Raw genomic sequence first — 24,464 nt, 5'->3', positions numbered from 1 at the left:
GCAGCCAAACGGTGCATTTGAGCGACTCGGCCCATGCAGATGAAATTGTAGACATTTGATCAGTAATTACAATTGGTCTTCTGCCTCATGGCAAGAAGATCTAAATTCTTTGCCAATACATAGCCATGAAGACCACAAGTGGCAGGTCAACATTCTGAAGTACATACGTTACTTCAGTTTCTACACAATCCCGTGATAGCAAGTGTTGATTGTATTTCCTACCAAATGTGGTTATTTTTTAAAGCCAAGTCATCAAAGGGAGATATCAAAACATCAAAGGTAATTTTGCTCAGGTCTTGATCTTTTAATCTATGAAACAATGTCACTGTGCATTATTGACAAAATTAAATGTTACAAGCATTATCTTCCCATTCAAACTGAGAGGATATATATTTAATCACTTCTAATTTTGGGAAAAAATTCTGCCACTGGTGATCTGAGAAGGCTTAGAATGTGTATCCTATTGCATAAAACTTCTGTCATATAGTTAGGAAAACAATACATGTTGCTTTCCAAGGATGACTGTCCTAACCACTGAATGTGTCAAGTTCAGTCATATTTCAGCTTATATTTGAAAGCATCACTGCACAAAATAGAATAAGTATGTTAAACACAAACATACCTGTAAACGAAAAGTACAGTTTGATCTTAAACATGTCTACCTCATCAAAGTAATATTACAACTGATATGGTTATGGAAGAGCATCAAGATTTGGCAACCTGTCTTATGGTATAAAAAATGTTTGGAGCATCTAGTAAGAAGTCATGATCATCTAGATACTATCCAAGCTGAAAACCAAAACAAATACACAAAGCCATCCATGGAGTATTTGCTGATCTGAAGTCAAAGAGATACTGATAGTTTGTTGCATTCAATGTATTCTTCCAGTGATCTGCATCCATAAGGATAAATCAAAGTGTAAATAACAATACCGAACACTGACAAGTTTTCATCAGATATAATTGGTCGAAACATGCACAAAAGAATATGGTAAAATACATGTACATCAGTTCTTTCAAAGCAGGTAGAATATAACACACCACACAATATCTGACATTAACAATTCTTGGCCAAAGGGGCAAAATAAATAATATCTTTTTACTTATCATTATGAAACCTGCAGACAGTTCTTCAACTTTGACCGAACATGGTACAGTGCTCTTCTGTGTGGACCATATTATTTTTTATACTGTTATATTTCTTCCTATCAACATCAAGTCAGGGTTTTGATACTGTTCATCAAACTTATCTCCCTACGGAGGTACATCAATGAATAAATACATGTAATGACAAGTGCCAATAAACTGGCTTCTCATCTTTCTGTAAGACTCACATCTTCTCAATGTTGATAATGTTTTCAGCATGACTTGGTAATCCTGTGCTGCTCATTAAGAGCACTTGTATCAATTTCCTTTTCTTCCTCCACTGGCCTTTCCACTATTTCAGGCATAGAAGGTGTATGGGGGGAATTATGGGGTGTATGGCTGTCCTGCCGCTGCCACTGAACACGGGTACGAATATCTTCCAAATTTTCACTAGTCCTTGTACGTCTATTTCTCATTTCATGCATATATAATGCACTGAAACTCATATCAGCTGACATCAACTCCCGTGTACCTTCATCAATAAAACGGGATGAGGCAATTGTACTTAGCCCACTACAGAGAAGATCTGAAGAGCTCTGTAAGCTGCCCATACTTGAAGTATACAGAGGTCCATCTATGCTGGTGAGCGCTCCCCGCAGACGAGCAGGAAGTTGTACTGGGTGTGAAGGTCCAGGAGTGGTCACTGTGCTCTGAGTAGCATTACTTGTCACCATGTTGCTGAACTGAAACAGTTTTACAACAGAAATCTCATCAACATCAATAATATCTTTTTGACCATAACACTACAACATAGAACTATGCCATTGCAGTCAACCAGGTACATTAATAATCCAAGCAGTTTATTTTGAAAGTTGCCATATATGAAGTAATATAAAATATGTTCCTTCACAGTGGTAGAAAGTGAGGAGCTTCAACTATACTTTCTATTTCATAGTAAACCTGCAAACAATCAGCTTTTCAAGAAGAGAGCTAACTCTACTTTCCTCATCAAAAGTGCAAGTGTGACCCACATTCAAAAATACTTGTTGTATAGAATATACTCTAGCTAAGCTTAGCAAAATCTAGATATTTTTTCATGTTTGTATACTTATCCTGCATTACTTGTTAATGCATTTAATGATCTCCCTTGACAATCTGTGTGATGGAAACATCAAACAGAAGTTGATCCAACTACGTGAGTCACCATGTCATCAGACTGCACCCACAAGACATGGAAAGTGCTGACATCACAAATCTTCACATTACTGCTGGAATGTAACATTGAAATCCATCATGGGGAGGTAGCACAGTAATGGGCAGGTGCAAAGACTGAATAATGCAGGATAAGTATACAAATATAAGAAAATACCTAGATTTTACTTGATTTTTACCTCATCATGCATTACTCCTTAATGCATATATCTGACAGAAAGGAGATGGGCAAACCTTAAGATGAGATACTCTTTGAGGAAAAGAGATAAAATGTCAGTGCCCCCGACCCTCCCGAATCCCAGAGACCAACCTACTGGCAAAATGACAACAAATGTGACATGGAAGGCGTCCAGGGCTTGCAGCTCACTCACCCTTGTGCCATGGCCAATGCAAGCATCTTCTTCGTAAAGTTGTAAAAAGATATGGCATGAAGTGGCTCAAATGGCGACTTCCATAAGAGCCGAAGCACCACATTCAGGTCCCACGCGGGTGGCCTGAACTTGGTCCTCAAGACAAAAAGAATGCAACAAAGCTTGCAACTCCAGAACTTTGGTCATCTTCCTGTCCCCAGGAACTGCCAAAACTCAGTCCAAAGCCACCAAATATGACATAATAATGCTACCTCTGAGGCAGGGTGATTATGCAGAAAAAGGAGAAATTCAGTCAGGATGCAGGCACAGGATCCTGGTGTTTGGCGTCACAAAAACTCTCAAAAGAGCTCCATTTCTTGACATACAAACCTCCAGTGGAGGGTCTGTGTGTCAAAGTTATGACCCTGTAGCTCTAGTTGAATAACCCTTGCCACTTAAAGCCCTTTGCAAATGTACCAAGCATGCAGAGGAAATCGAAAGGGAGCCAGGTGTGGGAGCCTCCTGTGAGGGTGTATCAATAGACTTGGCCACTCTGGCAGCTTTAGTGGATCGTGGGAGACAAGCTTTCAAAGATCCACGAATCAACTCTTGGTTGACCATCAAGGCACTATCAAAATCAGAGAGAGGTGGTGGGTTGCTCTGACCTTTTGAAGGACCCTGGGCAGAAGGGACTTGCAGTGGAAAAGCATACATGCTTAGGTTTTCCCAAGAAATGCTGAGCATGGTCCCTCGCTCAAACTTGTGGATCTGGAACTGGAGAAATGTAAGTTTGGATCTGGAAGTTCTTGCTGCAAACAAATGTTTGCTGGGATAGGCAAAAAGGCGACATGCAATGTTGATATCTTCTGGGGGAGCTTCCACTCCCTGGGTGCCATCTTTTCCGGTCTGGACATATCATCCACAAGAATGTTCCTGCAGCCGGGAATATGCTGGACGTTGAACTTCAAGATGAAAAAATTGAAATGCCTGATGTAACAGTGATGGAGAATAAGTCATTACCTGGTTGCGAAGACATCAACTACACTGGTGTTGTCTGTTGATATGATGAGCTCGGCATTCTGAAGACGTGACTGCCAATGAGACATGGCCAGAATGCTAGTCTCCAACTCCAGACTATGGATATGCCACAGCCGTTGGTCAGTGGACCTCATCCTGAGATGACCTTGCCCTCAGGATAGGCTCCCAAACCCTTGAAAGACACACTGATGAAGAGGCATAGAGATGGTGTTAGCTCAGTCAAGGAGAAGCCTCCTAAGATGTTCACCTTGATTGTCTGCCATTGTAGGTACACCGCAAGGTGAGATGGGAGAGAAATGGAGATTGACTGATCCTGCAGTTGAAGGCGATCCCTGGTCATCAGGTCCTGGGCTGACTGACGTTAGCTACCCTGGAAGTACCTGCCATTGGCACAGAGTACAAGGCTGGTGGAGAGCTGGGTAAAGATGTTGCAGAATCTTGAGCCAGCGGTCCCTTGGCACAGATAAAAGGTCCAGATTTGTCTGGAATAATCCCTCATGAACTGCAGTGTGCAAGATAGAATGAGTGCCAATTTCTGCCTGTTGACAATCCATCCCACTTGATGAAGCAGATGTCTGGTGAAGTCCATGTCACAGACCAGAGTTGATGGATCCTGCCTCCTGAGGAGACAGCCATCGACGCAAGACTCTAACTGAATGTTCCTCAGGTGTAGAAAGGCTGCTATGGACTTGGTTATTCATGTTAAAAGCCACGGGGCTGGAGATATTATGAATGGGAGTAGCGACCACTGGTAATAGATGCCATTGAAAATACACCTGAGGAAACACCTGTTGCTGGGGTGGATTGGCACATGCAAATAAGCGTCCTGCAAGTTGGGACTGATCAGGCAATCATGAACGCTGATCCTGAAGCAGTCTCAGCATTGTCATTTGAAAGTGAGCCTGGAGTTCAAGATAACATTCGTTGGATCCAACAAGATTGTGGCTCACTCTGAACTTGTTGGAGTCCTTTTGGGGAACCAAAAACACTGGGGAGTAAAAACCTGCTATTAGTGTCGGCCCCTGAACAATCTCTATGGCTTTCATGTGCGACAAAGAAAATGTCAAATAAAATGTGATGTTTGTTGGGCGAGTGGACATCCATTGGAGGTGTGATTGTTAATGGTGGATTGTCTATCAGAGAGAGGTGATCACCCCAACGATGGATGCTGGTGATGAATGGGTCCCTAGTATGCGCCAGTTCTTCCAATAACGACCCAGTTTAACACCTACAGGGGTGTCTGTGACCTGAACAATGGGGGATGGGAATTCCCAGTCATCCTGGTCCAACGCTTCATGGCTTGCCCCTCTGGTTCTTGCCTGTACCAGAGCCCTTGTAATGGTGGTGGGGTGGGGGGTGGGCCTCTACCCTGTAAGGGCTGGCTGGGTTGATAGTTTCCTACCCAAAGAGTTTATAACCCTGAATTCCTCAAAACCTGTTCCAGGGATCTCAAATGATTACTCATATGTTCAATATTTCCCCTGTTGAAATGTCATCACAGTGTTGAGATGGTCTATACGATTTGAACTGTCTTCAGACAAGTCCAGAGTAATCGCCCTTAAAAAGGAAGCCAGTGCTGACAAAGGTTTAAGGGACTGTCAAATTTCTGTCTCAATAAAGGTCAATCGAGTGTTTAGCATCCAAAGCGTTGCCCCTCATGCAGGATGTAAGTTCTCATTCAATGTAGGAGGCAAACATCAAGTGCATGAACAGGAATTATATATATGTGTGTGTGTGTGTGTGTTTATATATATATATGTGTGTGTGTGTATGTACCATCCTGTCTTATCTGCCTCTTACTTGCTTGACAACGATACAAGAAGCTGTATCAAAACGTTGCTCCACCTGATCAAAGAAGTTGCTCATCCATAAAGTTTTGTCCTTATCTGATAGCTTGGCTGTTATCAAAACCTTAATCACGTGGTCTGAGGAAGAGATGTTGGGTCTGACCAAATAGTATCCCTCTTGTCAGTGTCTGGACCTGGGGAAGGAGCCCCCATGGGAAGTCCTTCCACTATTGAATCTGGGACCTGTCAAAGTCCCAGTGAGTGTCCTCATAAGAGAAGAAGTCCTCATCATCCAGAACTTAAGCGCCTTCCAAGGAATCCAGATGCTAATAATATAACACCTCCAAATAGGAAAAAGACTCCTAGATCTTTGTCTCTGCTTAGTGGATTTCCTGCTATGGCGTGGACTGATCCCTGGTGAAGCCGAATTACAATAACTGGAAGCGCTAGACGTAGAGGCACTACCTGTAACTGTAGGCGGCACTACAAGTTTTGACGGAGACGGAGGAGGCGCCGGGTGCTGATTGTGTAGTTGGCAACAGAAGTAACGCATTTGCTGGACAAAGTGATTGTAGGGAGAGGCCAAGTGGCTGTAGTTGCTGCAAAAGCTGTCTGTCCTGGAAGGGTGGAGAAAACCAACAGTGGAGGGGGAAAGTCTAAGACAATGTTAACACTTTGATATTAGGGAACACTGCCAAGTACAATTTAAACACCTCAGATGGGGGTTATCCTTGACTTGCAACCATTGAAGGCAATACAATGAGGCATAAATCTGCAATACAAGCAGATGTCTAAATCAGTTAAGTGTGTAAGAAAAAACACGCGCACAACATAAATAAACATAGATTTCCACTTACCAAATTATGGTTAAGGGAAAAAACTATACCCTGGTAACAATATACTAAACAAAGCATAAAAGCCAAAAGGAATTTACCAAAGAATAATACATGAACAACAGAGTGAAACCTGATCCTGTGTTCAGGTGTATTGAAACCAGCATGGCTTAATAGAATAAAAAACCTGCATGGACATAGCGCATACCCGATAAATAATGTGCAGACCAGGCAAATACACAAAATACTTCTCTTCAAATAAATGTAAAAGGAAAAAAACACAAACAGTTCCTAAAGAATGAAAACAACAAAACCCATAAAAAGAAAACCAATATAAAGCTGCAAGTTTAATCCCAGAGCAAATCGCACTGTCTGTTAGGCAGATTGACAAGCAGTAATGAGAAGATTCATGATGTCAGCACATTCTGGGTCACATCGAAGTGCGATGGAAATATGGCGGCTCGTGTAGTTAGATCAACTTATGTTCGATGTTTCCTTCGCACAGCTTTGTCTTGTCAAGGGACAACAGTAAATGCATTAAGGAGCAATGAAGGATAAGGCAAAAATAAATATATTACATTCTTTTTTTACAGAGTAAGATGCAATGCAACAGAGAGGATTCGGGTGATCCTGGCACATTCAGGCCGGTAAGGCTCATCATCAGCTCAGGGCCCTTGCCCCCTCTACACGCAGCCCAGACAGCGAATGGGACTTCTCCCAGGAAACACTGCCTAGTCGAACCCACCAAGAAATTTCCGGAGAATATGGAGGCTCTCCAACACTGCAGCCTTCTGCATTACCCAGATTGTCAGAAGGACTGTGCTCCCGGTGGAGAACCCGGGCACTCTCCTGAGTACTAAACCAAGGGCACTGAGAACAATGGGGAGCCTGACAACTGTACTTGGGATGCAAGCGAGACATTTCAAAGGTCCGCATATTTATCATGCTTTTCCTGAATCTTGCCAATCACATTGCTGTCAAAAGGGACAGAAAATTCAATGATATAAATAATTTCATTGGTTTTATCAAAAAGAACAAGATCAGGTTTGTTGACTGGAATTGGTCTCAGGCTGTATATTGGCCTATTCCAGAGAAGTTTGAAAGAATCATTTTCCAGAACGCCCTGGACATGTTCAGGGTCGTACCATGGATGGACCTTGGGGTCAAAGCCACAGGCATGGCAGAGACAATAGTAAAAGCAGCGACCCATGCCATCATGCCTTTTAAGATATGTTGTTTGTGCCAAGGAAGGGCATCCACTGACAAGGTGTTGGACAGTCTCTGTGAATTCATTGCAAAGACGACAGGCATGGCAGAGACGATAGTAAAAGCAGCGACCCATGCCATCATGCCTTTTAAGATAGGTCATGTTCAGATTTTGATTAAGAATCACATTTTGACGATTGCGAGTGGGAAGTGACTGGTTCTGAGCAGCAAAAAGGAAGCCTTCAGTTTCACATTTGAGACCAGCCGACTTCATCCAGGCGAAGGAGTCAGTTGGATTGCTGTTCTGTTCCACACACTGCATGTACACACGATGCAATGGCTTCTCAGACAGCTTCTCCACAAAGGACCGACTCTGGACAGACTTGGTAAAGGACTTCACCTGGTTTACTCCCATTGTTGTACCGTCCCGCAGTACATCGCCATGAACAAAATCAACTTCAAATTTCAGATTGTGTCCAACAACCTTGGCACGCTTTAAATAGCTGTGGAATTCCTTGCTTTCATCATGAGTCTTGACGTGCATCACCAGAGGATCATCTGACAAATAAATGTGTGCAAAAGTATACAATAAACTTATTATTACTATTATTTTGTAAATATGAAGTAAGTTTCCTACATGTTGATTTCATGATGATGTACAAATGGGTAGAATTTTCTCGTAACTCATTTCTACAAACGTGCATCAAAACTAGGATAGCATCAGCAATGACAATGCTGTGTTTTAGATGCTATGTAAAAATGAGACACTATTGAAGGGCAACAATCTCCAGCTTTGAGAGCATCAAAATATGGATTGGCTGTGCCTACGGGGAATAGAAAGTTGATTATTCAAGACACAGGTTTGCCTTGGGTTCTTACAGTGTTGCACAAAGTGACACCGTAAACTGTAACCTAGCAAACTCTAAGTTCATTTTTGAAAAATCTATCTGTGATTTGGTAAAATATAGTACCCCAAATATAAAAACAATGAATTTTGGTGCAGTGATTGAATGAAAGCGTTATTTCATCAGACATTTTATATCCCAATAGTGAGTCATGTAAGTTGCCCCTTCTACTAAATATATTTTACAGAATGATAGCACTTTGGAATAACTGATTGCTACAGCCAGATAATTTGTTCAATTGGAACAATTTTATCAGGTAGTTTTCTAATTTGAGAAATATATGTGTCAATATCAATAACATCTAAAGTTGTACAACAAAACTTGTTTGATGTCCTTGTAACCATCTAATATTTAGAATTATCTACTTAGATGACTAATCGGACCTCAAACCAATGAAAGACAAGCTGAAACAAACTTAAGTCATCAACTGAGAGATGAACATGGGATGTAATAGAAACACTTTGTGAGGAGAGGTCTGTTCATCTCTCCACTCATGACTTAAGTTTGATTCAGCTTGTTTCTCATCAGTTTGAGGTCTGATTAGTCAACTGATACAGCACACTGATAAGGTCTATGTTCACGATATCCATAGTTCTTGACAATGTTTTTAATTTTGTAAAACCACAGTGAACATTATACCTTAACAAGTGAGTCAGCAAGTGTGCGAGTAAATATTTTTGTCACATCTGTAATATTTAAGCCATAGTGATGACAAAAAGTCACATACTGAGAACAAATAAGTTCATATTTCATCAACCTCTCAGCTAAGAACAATGTAACAACTAGATTATCACAAATAAATTAAAACTAGTTTGAGTTTAATGTAAAAGCTTATTAATCTCAAAACAACACAATACAAGACTGGGATATGGATTGCCAGTAACTGAAGGTAGATCACCTTGCTAGGGACCATTATTCATTCGATCAGCTTTAAAAAGAACTTATTAATAATAAAAGCACATGATAAAAAATTATGAATCAAATCAATTTCCTAAAAGAAAACCTAAGAAATTAATGAGAACTTAAATTAAAAAAAATCCTTTAATGCTGAAACTGTGAAACATAAATCTCATGTACCTTAATGGAAAATTCAATAAAGCAGGACATGCCTGACTGTGATTACTTCTTAGTGCACTGTAGCCATTTTCTACTTATCAGTCTGGGCCCCGTTTCACAAAACTCTCGTAAGCTTAAGATCTCGTAACTTCTCTCGCAGCATTCCCACTACCTATGTTACAGTATAGGCAGTAGGAATGCTACGAGAAAAGTTACGAGATCTTAGGCTTACGAGAGTTTTGTGAAACGGGACCCTGTTTAAACAATGGGTAATAACGTAATGCAACACTGTGTGGCGATTGCTGTCTTCAATTGAGTCCAATGTTGCAAACAACTGTGCATAAATGTAAAACATGATTTTTTTTTTTTCATGATTGGCAAACCATTCAAGGTTCATTTTTTCGCTGAATTTTCCTGTATGTATACTATCTTAATACTTCATGTAATTCAAGCTGTGTGCTAGTTGCTCTTTGTCTGTTGCAGTCACAAGTTGTCAATATCAATGTAGTATTGCATTTGCTATTGTTAATTCAGATTGCAGGAGACGTTGAGTTAAATCCAGGGCCATGTTCACGTGCAGACTATGACAAATCCCTTTCAGTCTTCCATCTCAGTGTGAGAAGAGTACACATTAAACTGAAATACCCGTCTCAATAATTATCTGAATGTGACATTTTATGCCTAATAGAAACCCATTCCAATGTTGATATTGATACACTCAAAAGGGTGAATTTTAATGATCCTTTACAGAGAAATGCTTTCGGGAGTTACAATGTATTTTAATTACATTCTCGGTGTTATGAGATTATGTCATCATGAAAACAACTGTGATGGATCTATACCAGTCAAATTATTTATCCCATAAAATTTGCTGGTGTTATGTGTAACTTACAGACCACAATACCATGGTTTGGAATACTGGTGTCGGCTTGATAGTAGCAATGAGACTGCATCAGATGGCATAGTTTGTTTACACTGATGAGTTCTACAAGTGGCTAAACACACAAGCTATGAAACAAATTAACAAATTTAACATTGATGAACAACAGCACACCCTGGAACAATGATTTGTGACCTTTCTGTCATCTGTATCAATGCCCGCTTTCCTAATCATAGTAGACAAATACTCAAAGTGTTCACACCTATCGATTGCTGAGAATATTTTGGAGTGTTGTCAACCCTTGAAAGGGATTGGTGGTATTCAAGGCCCACAGTAGGAACTAATTTAAAGTAGGTTTCAAACAGGTTAACATCATCATGAGTGATAGAAACATCACTATACTGCACTACATGTTTCGGCTCTTCTTTTTCGTGATTGAGACTCCCTTGATTTTACTCCCATCTTCATGGTAGATAGGCTGAATACTCATCATAATGTTGTACAATGTTTCAGGCAGGTAATCACTCCTATCCTTGCAACAAACTTCCATAACAAAACATGTCTGCCTGTAGGTAATTTCTATTTCCTCAGTGTTTGCCAAATTAGATGGAACAGAATAATAATCCTTGATAACGGCTTGCATCTTTTGATTCAGAGGGCTTGCTCACTTGCCAAAATTGTTTACTGCAAATTTGTTCTTGGTCAGCATTTTCTTTGATGTCTGATCTTTTTAGGCATTCTGTCATTTCATCACTCAAAATAGCTGGACCAAAACAATCACTATTATCTTGGTCTTAGAGTAGATCTTCTCTCTTAAACAACAGGGGCTGTGACATCCAAAATATCTGCAGTATCAAGATCTTATGTGATTATTTTGTTCAGATGTCTTCAGCAATTTCCATTTCAGCAGTGAACTGTCAACATGTCATTACCTTAGAAAAGCTCTAATTTGAATGAAATTTGCAAGATATCACAGTTTGACGTTAATATTTTATAGTGCACTAAATTAGATGGTTTACAGGTTCCTGACACCAAGCACTTTGCTGGATCAAATTGCTTGTTGTCTTGAACCCTTGAACCATCCATTACTTACAAACCTCCAGGGATGTCACTTTTTTTCTTGCCTGGTTCTCCTTTTACCAGGTAAAACCTTTACAGGCAATTTCACACGCATTCTCCAGAGGATTTTTTACAGAATTGCCCAGTCTCAAGGATTTTCTTCCAAATTGCCCAGTGATTTTCTGAGTAACTGTCCCCGTCTTTGAATTATACTACTTGGACAAGTTTTGCATACGATCATAAAATATCTCATTTATGAAAAATTTACATGTAATGTGGTGGTCCTTGGTTTCGAACATGCAACCCTTCACTTACTAGCATGGCAGGTATATCTAAGGGCACAAAGTAACGCTGTGAAGAATGTGATTTTTTTTGTTTGTCACAATGAACCAGGTGTTCCTCAGAAGACTGGTAGAGCATGCAGTTGCAGGAATCAGCTGGAGGTCACATCCCAAGTTTATTTCAACAGTAAATGCCTAACATAAAAATTACATCTATACTATATCTTCGGGAGACCTTGTGAAATTAGTTCAGACCTATCAGTCCTCTGTAATTTCACTCTGCAAAGGGCTTACTTTCTAAAGAGAACCTTGGAGTCAGAACTACTTTTTCACATCACAAGGGATAAAGAATGGAGGATCTTCACCTATTAACAAATATCAATGTGTACTTCTTGCATGGCTAAAGTGACATCATTGCAGAATGACCTCTTCAAATCTGGACTTACAACCCAGTAGGTATAACCAGTAATTGGTTTTATTTGATGTAACTTATTGACATTATTAGGCTACTTCGGGCGTCGAACTTCTTTTGCATTAGATCGCATATACAGTCGTGTTGTGTCACCCCAGTCCCGAGAAAAATCCATCAAAATATACCATTTGTCAAGCTCTTTTAACTTGATTCAGGAGTGTTGATATTTTGGATGTCTTGATATAATTTCATGTCCCAACAAGCAAAATTACGCTCTTTAATTTAATATTTGCAAAGAAATGCGATATTAGCCTACCTTTCATGGGCCAGTATCCCTCTGAACTGAGGCTGTTTCCACACCTTTACACTTGATGCATCTTGAATATGAGGGATGTGGTAGTGCAAATTAATTAGGGCTAATTGAAATTGATGGTGTTACTTGTTTGTTAATTAATTAGCACTACTTAAGAAGGAAGTACTCACTGTATGACTAAACATGACTGATAACGGATTATCATTTCGATTCAAAACATACTGAGAAGGAGGACTTTGTGTAATCATGTGACTAGCATGTTGTTACGAAAGTCTGCTTTCTGTAATTTATTTTGTATTGATTAAGTTATATTTATTAATGGATCACAATGTGATTTCTTATACCTTTTGTCAAGGCAAATTATTAACCATAACAAAATTGGAGGCTCGTCTGGAATAGAATTCATTTGACATTTGAGACCTATTGTGAAAATTTATATAAAATTTTTTAACTTTAGCAAAATGGTTAATTGTGGAACCAGCAAAATGATGTCTGAACTTGAGAAGTCTGTATTGTCCCTTGACACAAATTGCACAAATCAGATTTATTGCAAATTTTTTACATCTCAAACTTGATGCCAAATCTGCAATGAGGAAATTTCAGATTTTGAAAATTGTGTTGAATCACCATATTGATGAGGGAGTTTTCGAACAAGATGTTTTGGAAATGGTTCAAGAGGAATGTTCAGACCAGTTGGAAATTAAAAAATTAGAACTGAAAATGGATGGAAATGGAAAAAGTAAAGGAAATGGAAATGAAAAAGTTTGAGATGGAGAAAGAAACAGAAATAGAAATGGGACTGAGAAAATTGGAAGTTTACAAAGAAACTGAACAACTGAACTCAAAAACGTAGAAAATTCATCTCAGCCCTCACTTTTTTTACTCTTTTGTCATTCCAAGGCATGCTAGATTTGTACTCCCTTTTAATGAGGAAGAAGCAGACAACAATTTTCTGCATATTGAAATAGTTGCTGAAAATCTCAAGTGGCCTATTCTAGGAAGTCATGGATTATGCTACTGCAAACTGTTTTGAAGGGTAAAGCTCAGGATGCATATTTAGCCTTGCCAATACAGCAAAGCTCAGACTATGATCTTGTCAAGAGTGCATGTTTGAAGGCTTATGAGTCAGTTAAGTTCAGATATGCTCACAAATTGGGCAATGAGACTTTTGTAGAGTTCATGTGATAGGTGGTGTGGGTCTAAGGATGTCACAGATTTTGATGGCTTGAGACAGTTTTGATGGAAGACTTATTTGGATGAACAAAAGATTGATGACTTAATGAGGGAGCAATGCTGGTAGATGATTATTGTTTGACTCACAAGTTCTTTTAGGTCTCTGGGTAATGCAAAGTTTTCTGGCTACCAAATGGGCTTTTCCCCGCATAAGACCTCAGGACATGCAGGTTACAATGGTGTTAGAGCAGGTTCAAATTCTAGTGGTAAGCAGTCACATTATTTTCAGTCTAAGCCTAAGACTACCAGTGGTTCTAATCCTGTTTGTGTATATTGTAAGAAACCCGGTCATTTGATTTCTGCATGTTGCAAACTCCAGTTTAAAAATCAGGCTACAGGTTCGCCAAATGCTTTTGTGTCCCTCGCACCTAAGCCTTCCTTTCCAGGTGGTTCTGAGGAGAGTTTCATTCGACAGAGTAAGTCCCCAGATTCTGTAGTTCGGAAGGAGTTTTGGCCCTTTGTTTCTAAGGCTTTTGTGTGGAGATAATTCCACCCCATTGCCTTCTTGAGGGATACTGGTGCTCTTCAAACTTTGATTTTGCTTTTTTCGGATGTGTCTTCAGCTAACTCGGAAGTTTTGCTTCAGGGTATAGGTGGCAGCTCTTCTGTTCCTCTCCATTTTGTGAAACTGACGTCAAATATGATTTCAGGTGAGGTGAAAGTTGGTGTTCTTGACTCTCTCCCACTTCGGGGTGTTGATTTGTTGATCGGTAGTGATCTTATGGGGGTCAAAGTTGGTGCTGATCCAACTGTCACTTCTTCACCAGAGAGTTCAGTTAATACAGAAAAGTTGGAGGATGAATTTACAGGTATTTTTCCTTCTTCTGCAGTGACTCCTTCAATGTCAAAAGGCATTTCTTCCAAGACTTCTTTGCTGAATGATTCCATTTATGATTTGTCAGGTACTTTCATGAATCGTTCTTTGTGTGAGGTAGAAACAGATGACTTACCTTCAAAGAGTAGTAGCTCTTCAGGTCCTTTTGGTAAGTCTGATAGTTTGTTAGGTGGGGATCACATTCTTTCCAGAGAGCAGCATATTAGTGTGCAGAGTGAGGATGTTGAAGTACAGAAGTGGGCTAGTAAGGCTGTTTCTTTAGAGGAGGTTAGCAAGGTTCTAGTTTGTTATTACTACAAGGATGGTGTTCTGAAATATAGGTTGCCGAATGTGTCTTCAGAGGATGAATGGATAAATTGTGGTACCAAAATTATTTTGAAAACATGTACTTTCATTGGCACTTGAAAATCCCATGGCAGGTCATCTCGGGGTAAACAAAATTAGGGAGAAAGTTTTGGCACATTATTTTGGCCCAGTTTGGGACAAGATGTGGCTGAATTTTGCAAGACCTGTCATGCATGCCATATTGTTATAAAACCAAATCAGAAAATTCCTTCTGCTCCTTTAAATCCTCTACCGTCTTTAGGAACCTTTCCGTAGAGTTCTTATTGACTGTGCTGGTCCACTACCTAAGACAAAGTCTGGTAATCAGCATCTACTCACTATCATGTGAGCTTCTACCAGATTTCCTGAAGCAATTCCACTTTGTAGGATTGTCGCGGCTTTGATCAAGTTTATCACCTTAGTTGGTTTGCCAGATGTTGTTCAGTCTGATTAGGGCTCAAACTTTATGTCTAAGGTGTTTCAACAAGCTATGTACTAGTTGGGTATTACGCAAGTTAAGTCTAGTGCTCATCATCCGGAGTTGTAGGGAGCTTTAGAGAGGCTTCATCAAACATTGAAGAATATGATCAAGACTTATTGTTTCAGACAGAGAAAGATTGAGATGAGGGTGTGCATTTGTTGTTGTTTGCTGTCAGAGAGTCAGTTCAGGAAAGTTGCGGGTTTATCCTCCTTAAGCTTGTATTTGGTCACAGTGTGCATGGGCCACCAAAACATTTCAAAGAACAATGGCTCAATGACAGACCTCAGATCAATCTTTTAGACTATGTGTCAATATTTCAGGACAGACTTTCAAGAGCATGTGAGTTGGCCAGTGACGTTGTTGATTGGACATTTTCCGATTAAGTTATCCACAGACATTCATTTAACACATATCTGCCAGTTTACATCTATATATGTTGACATTTGTGTGAATAAAGAAAGTATGAATGTCAAATTGCGTTTTTAATGGCTTTCACTATATTATTATTAAGTTACAATTACTGGGTCACAATGTTTAGAGCTTTGAGTGATAGTTTTTTGGGTCACATTTTGTATGATCGGTAATAGTGTTTTCACGGCATGTCTTTAAGGTTGTGCTTGAGAGTTACCTCCCTTTGGTGTGTTTTGACTGTTGCCGATTGCGAAGGTACCATACTTCGCTGGAATGCTCGAGAATCAGTGACCGTGTATATAAGGCTGGTTGTTGTGTTGACCACACACACTCAGACTTACACGCAGTTATACCGGACTTGTGTCATTATTCGGCCTATCTACATCTGTCTGGCTCTTTGTCAACTTTCAACCTACATTCAACACCGCCTGCTGCAAAAAGATTTTTTTGTGAGACTTTGATGAGTTACTATACTATGCTATACTATACCACTAGATATTTGTATAGTGCCAGTATCCAGATGGTTCAACTGCTCAAGGGCGCTTTGTTTTTCCCTCGATCATTGGATGTCCATCACGGCACATAGTATTTCTAACCTCAACTCCTTGGGGAGTGTTTCAAGAGTAGATATTATATTTGTGACCAATTACTTCAGATTTAATTCATTTGCATTCTACTAGAAACCTCAACTGGGAATCGCTATATCTTGCTCTTTGGTCAATATATTTTATGGAATATAATAGACTAATGTCTGTGTTATATTTTGCTGCTTCTGAGGGGACTTCATATACCTTTTGTCATGGCAAATTCTTAACCGTAACACTGATTGTTGAGTTGTTTCTAAATTTCCAAAGACTCGTCAGTCAAAAGTTTCAGAATTTATTTGTTTCATTTGTCTGAATAAATCAAACTTTCCTGTGATTAATACTGTACTTGGAATCTACCTTTTCGTTGTTTTTTTTATTCTTGAGTATATATATTCTAATGACAGCTTTACAGTTGGAGTATGGGATAAGAAGTGGTGTGACAGACCTGTTGAGTGCTGCCTGAATTGGCTACTGTATTACCAGAAATTCCAACATGGCTGGGTAACCAGCAGAGTACAATGTCTTAGTGGCCATTAGCAAGATCATTACATAATTCATTCATTTCAATTAAAAATTCATATTGAGAAGACAAACTTTTAACACTCTGAAGGCAAGAAAGAGTGTCTGAATTGTTCATATTTACAGTGTTTACAGTGTTTATTAATATATTTAAGAGGATATTGCTCTAGATCCAGAGACAATAGCACAAGAAACTGTGTCACCTTCCTTGGATCCATCAGTAAATAAAGATATGTATGTATTAAAATTATTTCTTAACTGATTTCTTCCTGTCTATATTGTAATACATTTGTGTCTGACTTTTTGAATGTGGCAAATGAAAGGTTGACTTGGGGCCTTACTAAATGCCATGGAGAAGAAAGAAAATAGGAATTAAGTATGTTGCAGGAATTTAGATCTGCGTGTATTCAGTTTGCTTTTCACATGTCTGATTAATCAATCAATATATTTTCAATATATTTTTCAAATCCTTTGACTGAAGGATTTTTTTAAAACTCTGGCTGCACAAATTACACAAGGTGTCATGAATTGACCACATCAAAGCTTCTTATCTGATTAATCTTAGATAGACTAATTTCTTCAGTGATAGGAAATGATAAATGCTAATAACTGATTGCTCTGTAACCATGATATTTTCAGACTGGGATGAACTTTTGTGAGTTATTTTGCACTTACAACTAAGTACATAATTGTACATATGCACTGATAAATGCTTAAGAATTTGCAAATCAAAAGGTTTCGGTAAACAGATCAATTATGGTAACTCAAGGGTATTTCCATGGCAAGGAGGCATGCCTTTGCTGGTTTGTTGTATAGCTGGCACCTGATGCTTACATGGGCTAATCAACTCTGCTGAAACTAGAGCTAATGTCTCTATTTGGAGAAAAGTGATGTGCTAGTAGCTTATAATTAAGTAAGAAGTTGTAATGATCAGACTCCAGGAAAATATTTCAGAGCTCAATGGTCAAACACCACAATTGTTATAATTGGGTGTCTTTTCTCTTCAGTCTTTAATCCCAATCAATTTTGAACAAGCATTGTCACCGAGGTGACATAATCCACTGCCACAAATCAAACTTAAAAGGAAATGAAAGTGAAGCTTGTAGTTCAAGATGTCAACAAAAGGTTAAGAAACTGAAACATTCAATGTGTCAATGTGAGTTTGAAGAATACATGAAGGTCACAAAAAAAGCAACTGGGCCCTGTACCTAACCCTAGGTGAAGACTGGTGTCACATATGAAGAAATTCCAATTAATGGTTCTTGAGGTACCTTGCTGATAAGCTTAACATGCAGGGTAACATGCTGAAATCTTCAAAGTATCGCTTTGACCTTGAAAATTAAGTGAAGGTCATCAAAATCGACTGGGCCCCTCGTCCTTCCCTAGTTGAAGCTTGGTGTTGAATATGACGAAAATCAAGTGAATGATTATTGTGTTATCTTGCTGACAAGCCAAACATGGGTTATATGCTGAAACTTTCTTCAGTGTCGCTGTGACCTTGAAAACTATGTGAAGGTCTCCAAAATGAACTGGCCCCTCAGCCATGCCTGGATGACCCTTGGTGTCAACTATGAAGAAAATCAAGTGAATGCGTGAGATATCTTATTGCCAAGGGTAAAATGTTAAAGTACCATTGTGACCTTGAAATGAAGGTCAATATCACCAAACCTGACAACAACCTTTCTGATACTACGGATGAACCTAGGTACTAAATATGAAAAGAATCTGGTCAATGGTTCTGATTCGCATATACTCATAACACTATATCCAAAACTTCACCCTAAAAGCTTGGCTGGGGTTAAAAATATTTGATTGTAACATTTTTAATGAACCTATTAATGAACAGCATAGAGTTGTATTTTATGTCAGGTATGTATAATTTCCCTTGTATCTGCTTTAAAATGTCATTAAAACTGAAAAAAATAAATAATATATACATGCAAGATCTATTGAACATTTCTTAAAAGTATATAATAATAATAGACCAGTGAACAGAAAAGAGGAAATGAGAACTACATTCTGTAACTGCGAACAAAGTCCTTGGAGGCATGTTTTCAGAAGTCTTTAGGAAGCTGCTATTATACCAGAAAATATCTGCAATGTGCATTACAATGATAAAACTTTACTTTCATTGGCAGATTCTTACCCCATATCCGACACCAATCCCAAGACTTGGCATTGGACTGTACAATGAGGAAAATGCTGCATTTTCCTGCTGCATTACACTGAGTGAAGCCACATCCTTCTGGGCTGAAATGCAAAATAGTATTAGCATATATGGCAAGTGTATATACAAGCTTTGGTGTTGACAGGGTGAGGTGTATGCCCTTGGGTATGTCTTAGAAATTGATAAATTCTTCAGGAAATACTTGTATCAGATTTACAAAAAGACTTACAAAAAGAAACTTTATTAACAATGGTTAATTGGCATCCTGATTGTCCAGAAAATAAAGAACATTTTGGGCTAATCTTTTCAGAGAAAGTAATAACCAAGATGTTCTGTCCTTTAGAAATTCCAGATTGCAAAAGAACATTCCATTCAAAGCCCAAAGTGTGCTGGGTCAAGTTGCTGGTGGGAAAAAACAACAACAATCAATAAACTCAAAGCTAAAATGTGCAAATATGATAGAATGTTTATCAAAATCAGTTGGCACAAATGAAACAACAATTTAATCTCATATGAAACTTAGTCAGTTACATATAGTCATGTACATTCAAGAACATTTACGAACCATCTACACTTCATTTTAGATTTTTTAAGGTTTGAAAATGTGACATATTTCTTTAAATGATATCTGTTTTTCAATATTTATAAGATGGTAAGTATTTGAGTGATAGTCTTTTGATCAAAGAAACCCTAACATTTGAAATCAGATACAGTGCCTTGTGCTTAAATTGATTTGGCACTTATGAAGCTAGAATGGAAAAGACTGAAAGTTGAAATACCAACTTTTTACAGGTGAATATACATAGATAAGGGACTAAAAAAAATCCCACATACCTTGTTCTTTTATTGTGTTTACAAACACACTGCAGTTGTCTGGAAGTTTCCATTCAGGATTTGTAAGCTGAAGCAGAGTGACAACAAGTCAAGTTCTAAAACCAAACATACCTTATTTAGATGGCTAACAAATAAATACATGTTATTGAAGCTGAATATGTAGCCAAAAGAATATTCAATGTTGTTTTCTTAACATGTAAAAAAATTGCATCTGGAGTATTCTTTTACTGATAATTTGCTCCTTGTATACTTCTAATGCAGAATGTTAGCAGTATACTATTAGATGTCAGTTCTTCAGCATATAATGGATGGCTGTCAGTCTACCGTATTTGCAGCTTTGTGACTGAAATAAACTGGGTTTATCTAGAAACCTCAACAATCATACACCATGAATGAACCCCTTAGAGGTCACTGCAGTACATATGCATTGAAACTACACATGATCAAAGTTGAAATAATTTCCAGGAAAAAATATACCCATCTGGTTCCATGCAATGACATCATCTATCTCTATACATACCTTATGGTGCTAGGATTTCCATGTGTCATTTACATAAAAAATATGTTCAAGTCTGGGACACTTTTCAGAAAGCAATTTTGGCAGAAAGCAACACCTTTATTTCCTGAAACATTCATTTAATCGCAAAGGTATTGCCAAGAAAGTTTATACTGAAACATAATATTTTGTTCAGTTTTAAAAGAATTGTTTATTGCATTTGAATGGATGTCTTGCAATTCAAATGCTTAAACGGGTGGGGATGGTAGTTAATTCCTTGTTACATTGTTTACTCTACCATGACTCAACAAAATACTGGATTCTGATTGGTTGTTCAGAGAAATCAGACGGCATCAATTCTGGATTGATGCTATCTGGTTTTAGGCCATTTCACCGTTCATTAACAAGTCTTATTGTGAGAACTACTTCCATTTGACCACAATGATGGTAGGTCATAACAACAACTCCATGGATTTAGATGCTGACTCAGGAATTGCCCCATATGCAGTTCGAAATTTTTGGATTGAACATGCGTCTGATTTCACTGCGCTTCACTATGCACAACATTGCTGCACTACTGGCGAAACACCAAATTTATGCTACTCATACTCCATCATGTCACTCGTAGTTCGTAAAAATCAACATTTTTTGATGAGTTACAGATCATAGGTCCATCAGACACGGATCTATTCTTCGATTCTGGGGAGGTTCTGATTCGAAAGCAAGTCAAGTATTTTCCACATGCATGTCAAATTTCAAATTTTCGCAAAATGTGATCACGGTCGTCTCGTCCACCATTTAGAGTTGTTGCACAACTCTACTTCCACGAAAGTAAGTGGGTCAGACAATTCCATTATTGTGTAACCAAGGGGGTATAGTATCATGCCAAACAAAACAACAGGCTGGTTTCAGTTGTATAGAGTTGTATAAAAACAAGCTCTTAGGCATTATATATTGCATTGAATAATATATTTTTTGTTGAAATGTTTAAACAATATGAAAGGCACCAACCACTTCCTTCACAGATGAGTTTAACTTGCCTTTCATCCCTTGTCGGAACACGCAGCATCTTCCGCGGAGTGAGGAAGTTCAATTCTAAATGGGTCATGGTAGAATGGAGATAAACATACTGTGTTTGAAAATCAGAGACATGCTGTACTGAATTGATGGCGAATAAATATTACAATTGAAACCTCACACCACATATTTGGTTCCAATTGAAACTGAGTCACCATCAATTCAGTACAGCATGTCTCTGATTTTCAAACACACAAGGTTTATCTCCAAAATTTTGTGTGTTTGATCGTACATTTGAGATGGTTTTTAAGGCTCTCTTTCATGTGGATATAAAACAGAAAGATGCTGGTGTGGAGTATGCCAGAGTTAGGCTTCGAGGAAAAACTCAACTTTGAAATATTGCAAATAAGAATAGTGCCACAGCAATATGTGCCTACTTCAAGGATGGCAGCTATGTAAAACATTCATTTTTATATTGAAACTGGAAGGAGAGACAAAACCTTGAACTGAAAGGGTTTTATCATTGTTGAGAAAATTATGAATCAAAACTGTCAAATTTGTTGCATACATGTCAGGAAACTACATATAAAACTCATGAAGATAGCCAGTTCAAAATAATTGCCATCCAGGCCATGAATTATAATTTCCTTAGTTTTAATACATACTGACATATAATACCGCTACACAGAAGCAAACTTGGATTTTCAAATTCATAAAATAAATAATACAGTAAATATCATATTGCAAGGTATAAAACAGATCTGCGAACTGTTTACGCAAAAATTCTTTTTTTTTTTAAATGTAGGTATCAGGAAATAATTGAGGCTGTCGAAGTGACAATAATACTGTAAACAGTGTTAAGAGAGTGTATTTTCTGTAAATTGTATTATTAATTAAGTAATAATTATCATTACTTAACTCTTAGGGTTTTGAATAATACTTATTATTATTCACATATGAGTACTTTTTATATATTCGGAGCAGGCTTTTCCAGTAGTGCTTTAGAGTTACCTCCCCTTTACCTTTATGTTTAATTATTTGTGTTATTTCCAGGAGAGTGTTCTAGAGCTTTCCCCGTTAGTGGTGACGGTGGTAAGTGTTCGAAAGTTCCAGAATGAATGACTTTATACATATTAAGGCTGGTTTCTGTGTTGTTGGACACAAAAATATGTGCAAATACATACAGATAGCTTCAGTATATTTGCCTATATCCGTCAACGTCTGATCTACATAACTGCTGCCTGACTGCTCGCCATGTTACATACTGCATATCTGATTATCACTCTTACATCAAGACTTCGGTGAGTTGACATTATAATTGTGACCCATTACTGTAGATTTCACTTATTTGCATTGTATATGAAACCTCTCTTGTGAATTTTTGTATCTTGGTTTTACTTTACTACCAGTAGAAAGTAGCTCAGATTTTTTAACTCCATGAAAACAATCCTAAATAGCATTTATTCTCAGACTGGCAGATGCTTGTGACAGGGTGCCGCCATTATTAACAAGAGTCATCAGAAGATGACATATCCCACCGGCCCCCACATATTTGAAAGGACAAATTATCTGACAGTTACTTATTGTGTTTTTAAACCAAGTCTGAATTGTTTCCATAGAATTCATGAAAAATATAAATGCCATATATCTGTAATCAGAAAAAGTCACCATTTCAAGATCTGTCTCATATATATGCCAAGATCTTTTGAAAGATATGAAATGGTTTTGGAGTTGTGCTCTGGAAACGAATTCAGCAACGTGTTCATGGAACCGAGAAAATAATACATCATAAAAACCTGCAAATAGCAAAAGGCACCACTTTGGGGTCTGCCACACATATCTACCAAGTTTTACTGACAGATATTAAGAAGTTTTTGAGTTCTGCTCCTGAAACGGAACACACCTCTCACTTTTGAGAGTAAGTGCGAAACATTTCCATGGAAACCGAGAAAATAATAAATCACAAAAAACCTGTAAGTAGCAAAAGGCACCACTTTAGGTTCCGACAGATATATCTACCAAGTTTTGCAGAAAAATATTGAACGGTTTTTCAGTTCTGCTCCAGAAACGAAACCCACCCCACCATAAGACAAACACTAAAATATAAATGCCAAAACTCTGTAAATAGCAAAATCCACAACCATAGGCTGAGATTACTATATCTATCAAGTTTGGTCTAAACATATTGAACGGTTTCTGAGTTATGCTCTGGAAACAAAATGATTACGGATGGACGGACAGACGAGACGTCGATTATATCCCTCCACATTACATGCCTGGGGGATAATAACTCACAAAAACATGTACATAGGAAAAGGCACCACTTCAGCTTCTGACTGACATATCTACCAAGTTTCGTAGAAAAATATTGAACGGCTTTTGAGTTCTGCTCCAGAAACGAAACACACCTCTCAATTTTGAGACTATGTCCGAAACGTTTCCATGGAAACCGAGCAAATAATAAATCACAAAAACCTGTACATAGCAAAAGGCACCACTACAGGTTCAGATTGATATATCTACCAAGTTTTGCAGAAACATATTGTACGGCTTTTGAGTTCTGCTTCGGAAACGAAACCCACCCCACCATAAGACTAACACCAAAATGTTCCATGGAAAAACAAAAAAAAATATAAATGCCAAAAGTCTGTAAATAGCAAAAGGCACAACCATAGGCTATATCTATCAAGTTTGGTAAAAAAATATTGAACAGTTTCTGAGATATGCTGCACAAACAAAATGATTACGGATGGACGGACGGAATGTTATGCCATTATGAGGCCTCTGTTTGCCAAGCTAAACAGGCCACAGTTACCACCCCTTGATTATGACGTAATTGGTGCCCGCTGATTTAGACTAATTTTCAGTCGTAAGATGTAAATACTGACATTAATCATGTGAAAACACAGATGTAAAAACCCGAATAAACTGTAAGCAGCAAGAGAGAATGATTGTGTGTATTTTCATTCACAACCTCACCTCAATGAAAATGTCAAATATGAATAAAAACGCTGACGCACGTATGAAATCACTATTGGTAAGCGACTTTCTCAAAATGGCCTGTTCATCGACACACATATGCAGGATGTTTAGAAGGAAACATCCGTCATTTCAAGCAACGTATAACCATAAATGTGACATG

General features: G+C 38.3%; 1 protein-coding gene across 1 annotated transcript in view; it reads right to left on the bottom strand.

Annotated features, from left to right (window-relative positions):
- Positions 1 to 944: 944 nt before the first annotated feature.
- LOC137256621 (autophagy-related protein 9A-like) overlaps positions 945 to 24,464 on the bottom strand; it is a 335,545-nt gene continuing 312,025 nt past the window's right edge. Inside the window, exons 19-21 of the mRNA XM_067794505.1 lie at positions 19,810 to 19,876; positions 18,955 to 19,058; positions 945 to 1,829 (exon numbers count right to left, since the gene is read on the bottom strand). Of these exons, the coding sequence (XP_067650606.1) occupies positions 1,359 to 1,829; positions 18,955 to 19,058; positions 19,810 to 19,876 (642 nt within the window). The 3' untranslated portion in view covers positions 945 to 1,358. The remainder of the gene's footprint in view (positions 1,830 to 18,954; positions 19,059 to 19,809; positions 19,877 to 24,464) is intronic.

Source organism: Haliotis asinina, chromosome 11, assembly GCF_037392515.1.
Source record: "Haliotis asinina isolate JCU_RB_2024 chromosome 11, JCU_Hal_asi_v2, whole genome shotgun sequence".
Lineage (NCBI taxonomy): Eukaryota > Metazoa > Mollusca > Gastropoda > Lepetellida > Haliotidae > Haliotis > Haliotis asinina.
This window is presented reverse-complemented; position numbering and strand designations above follow the sequence as displayed.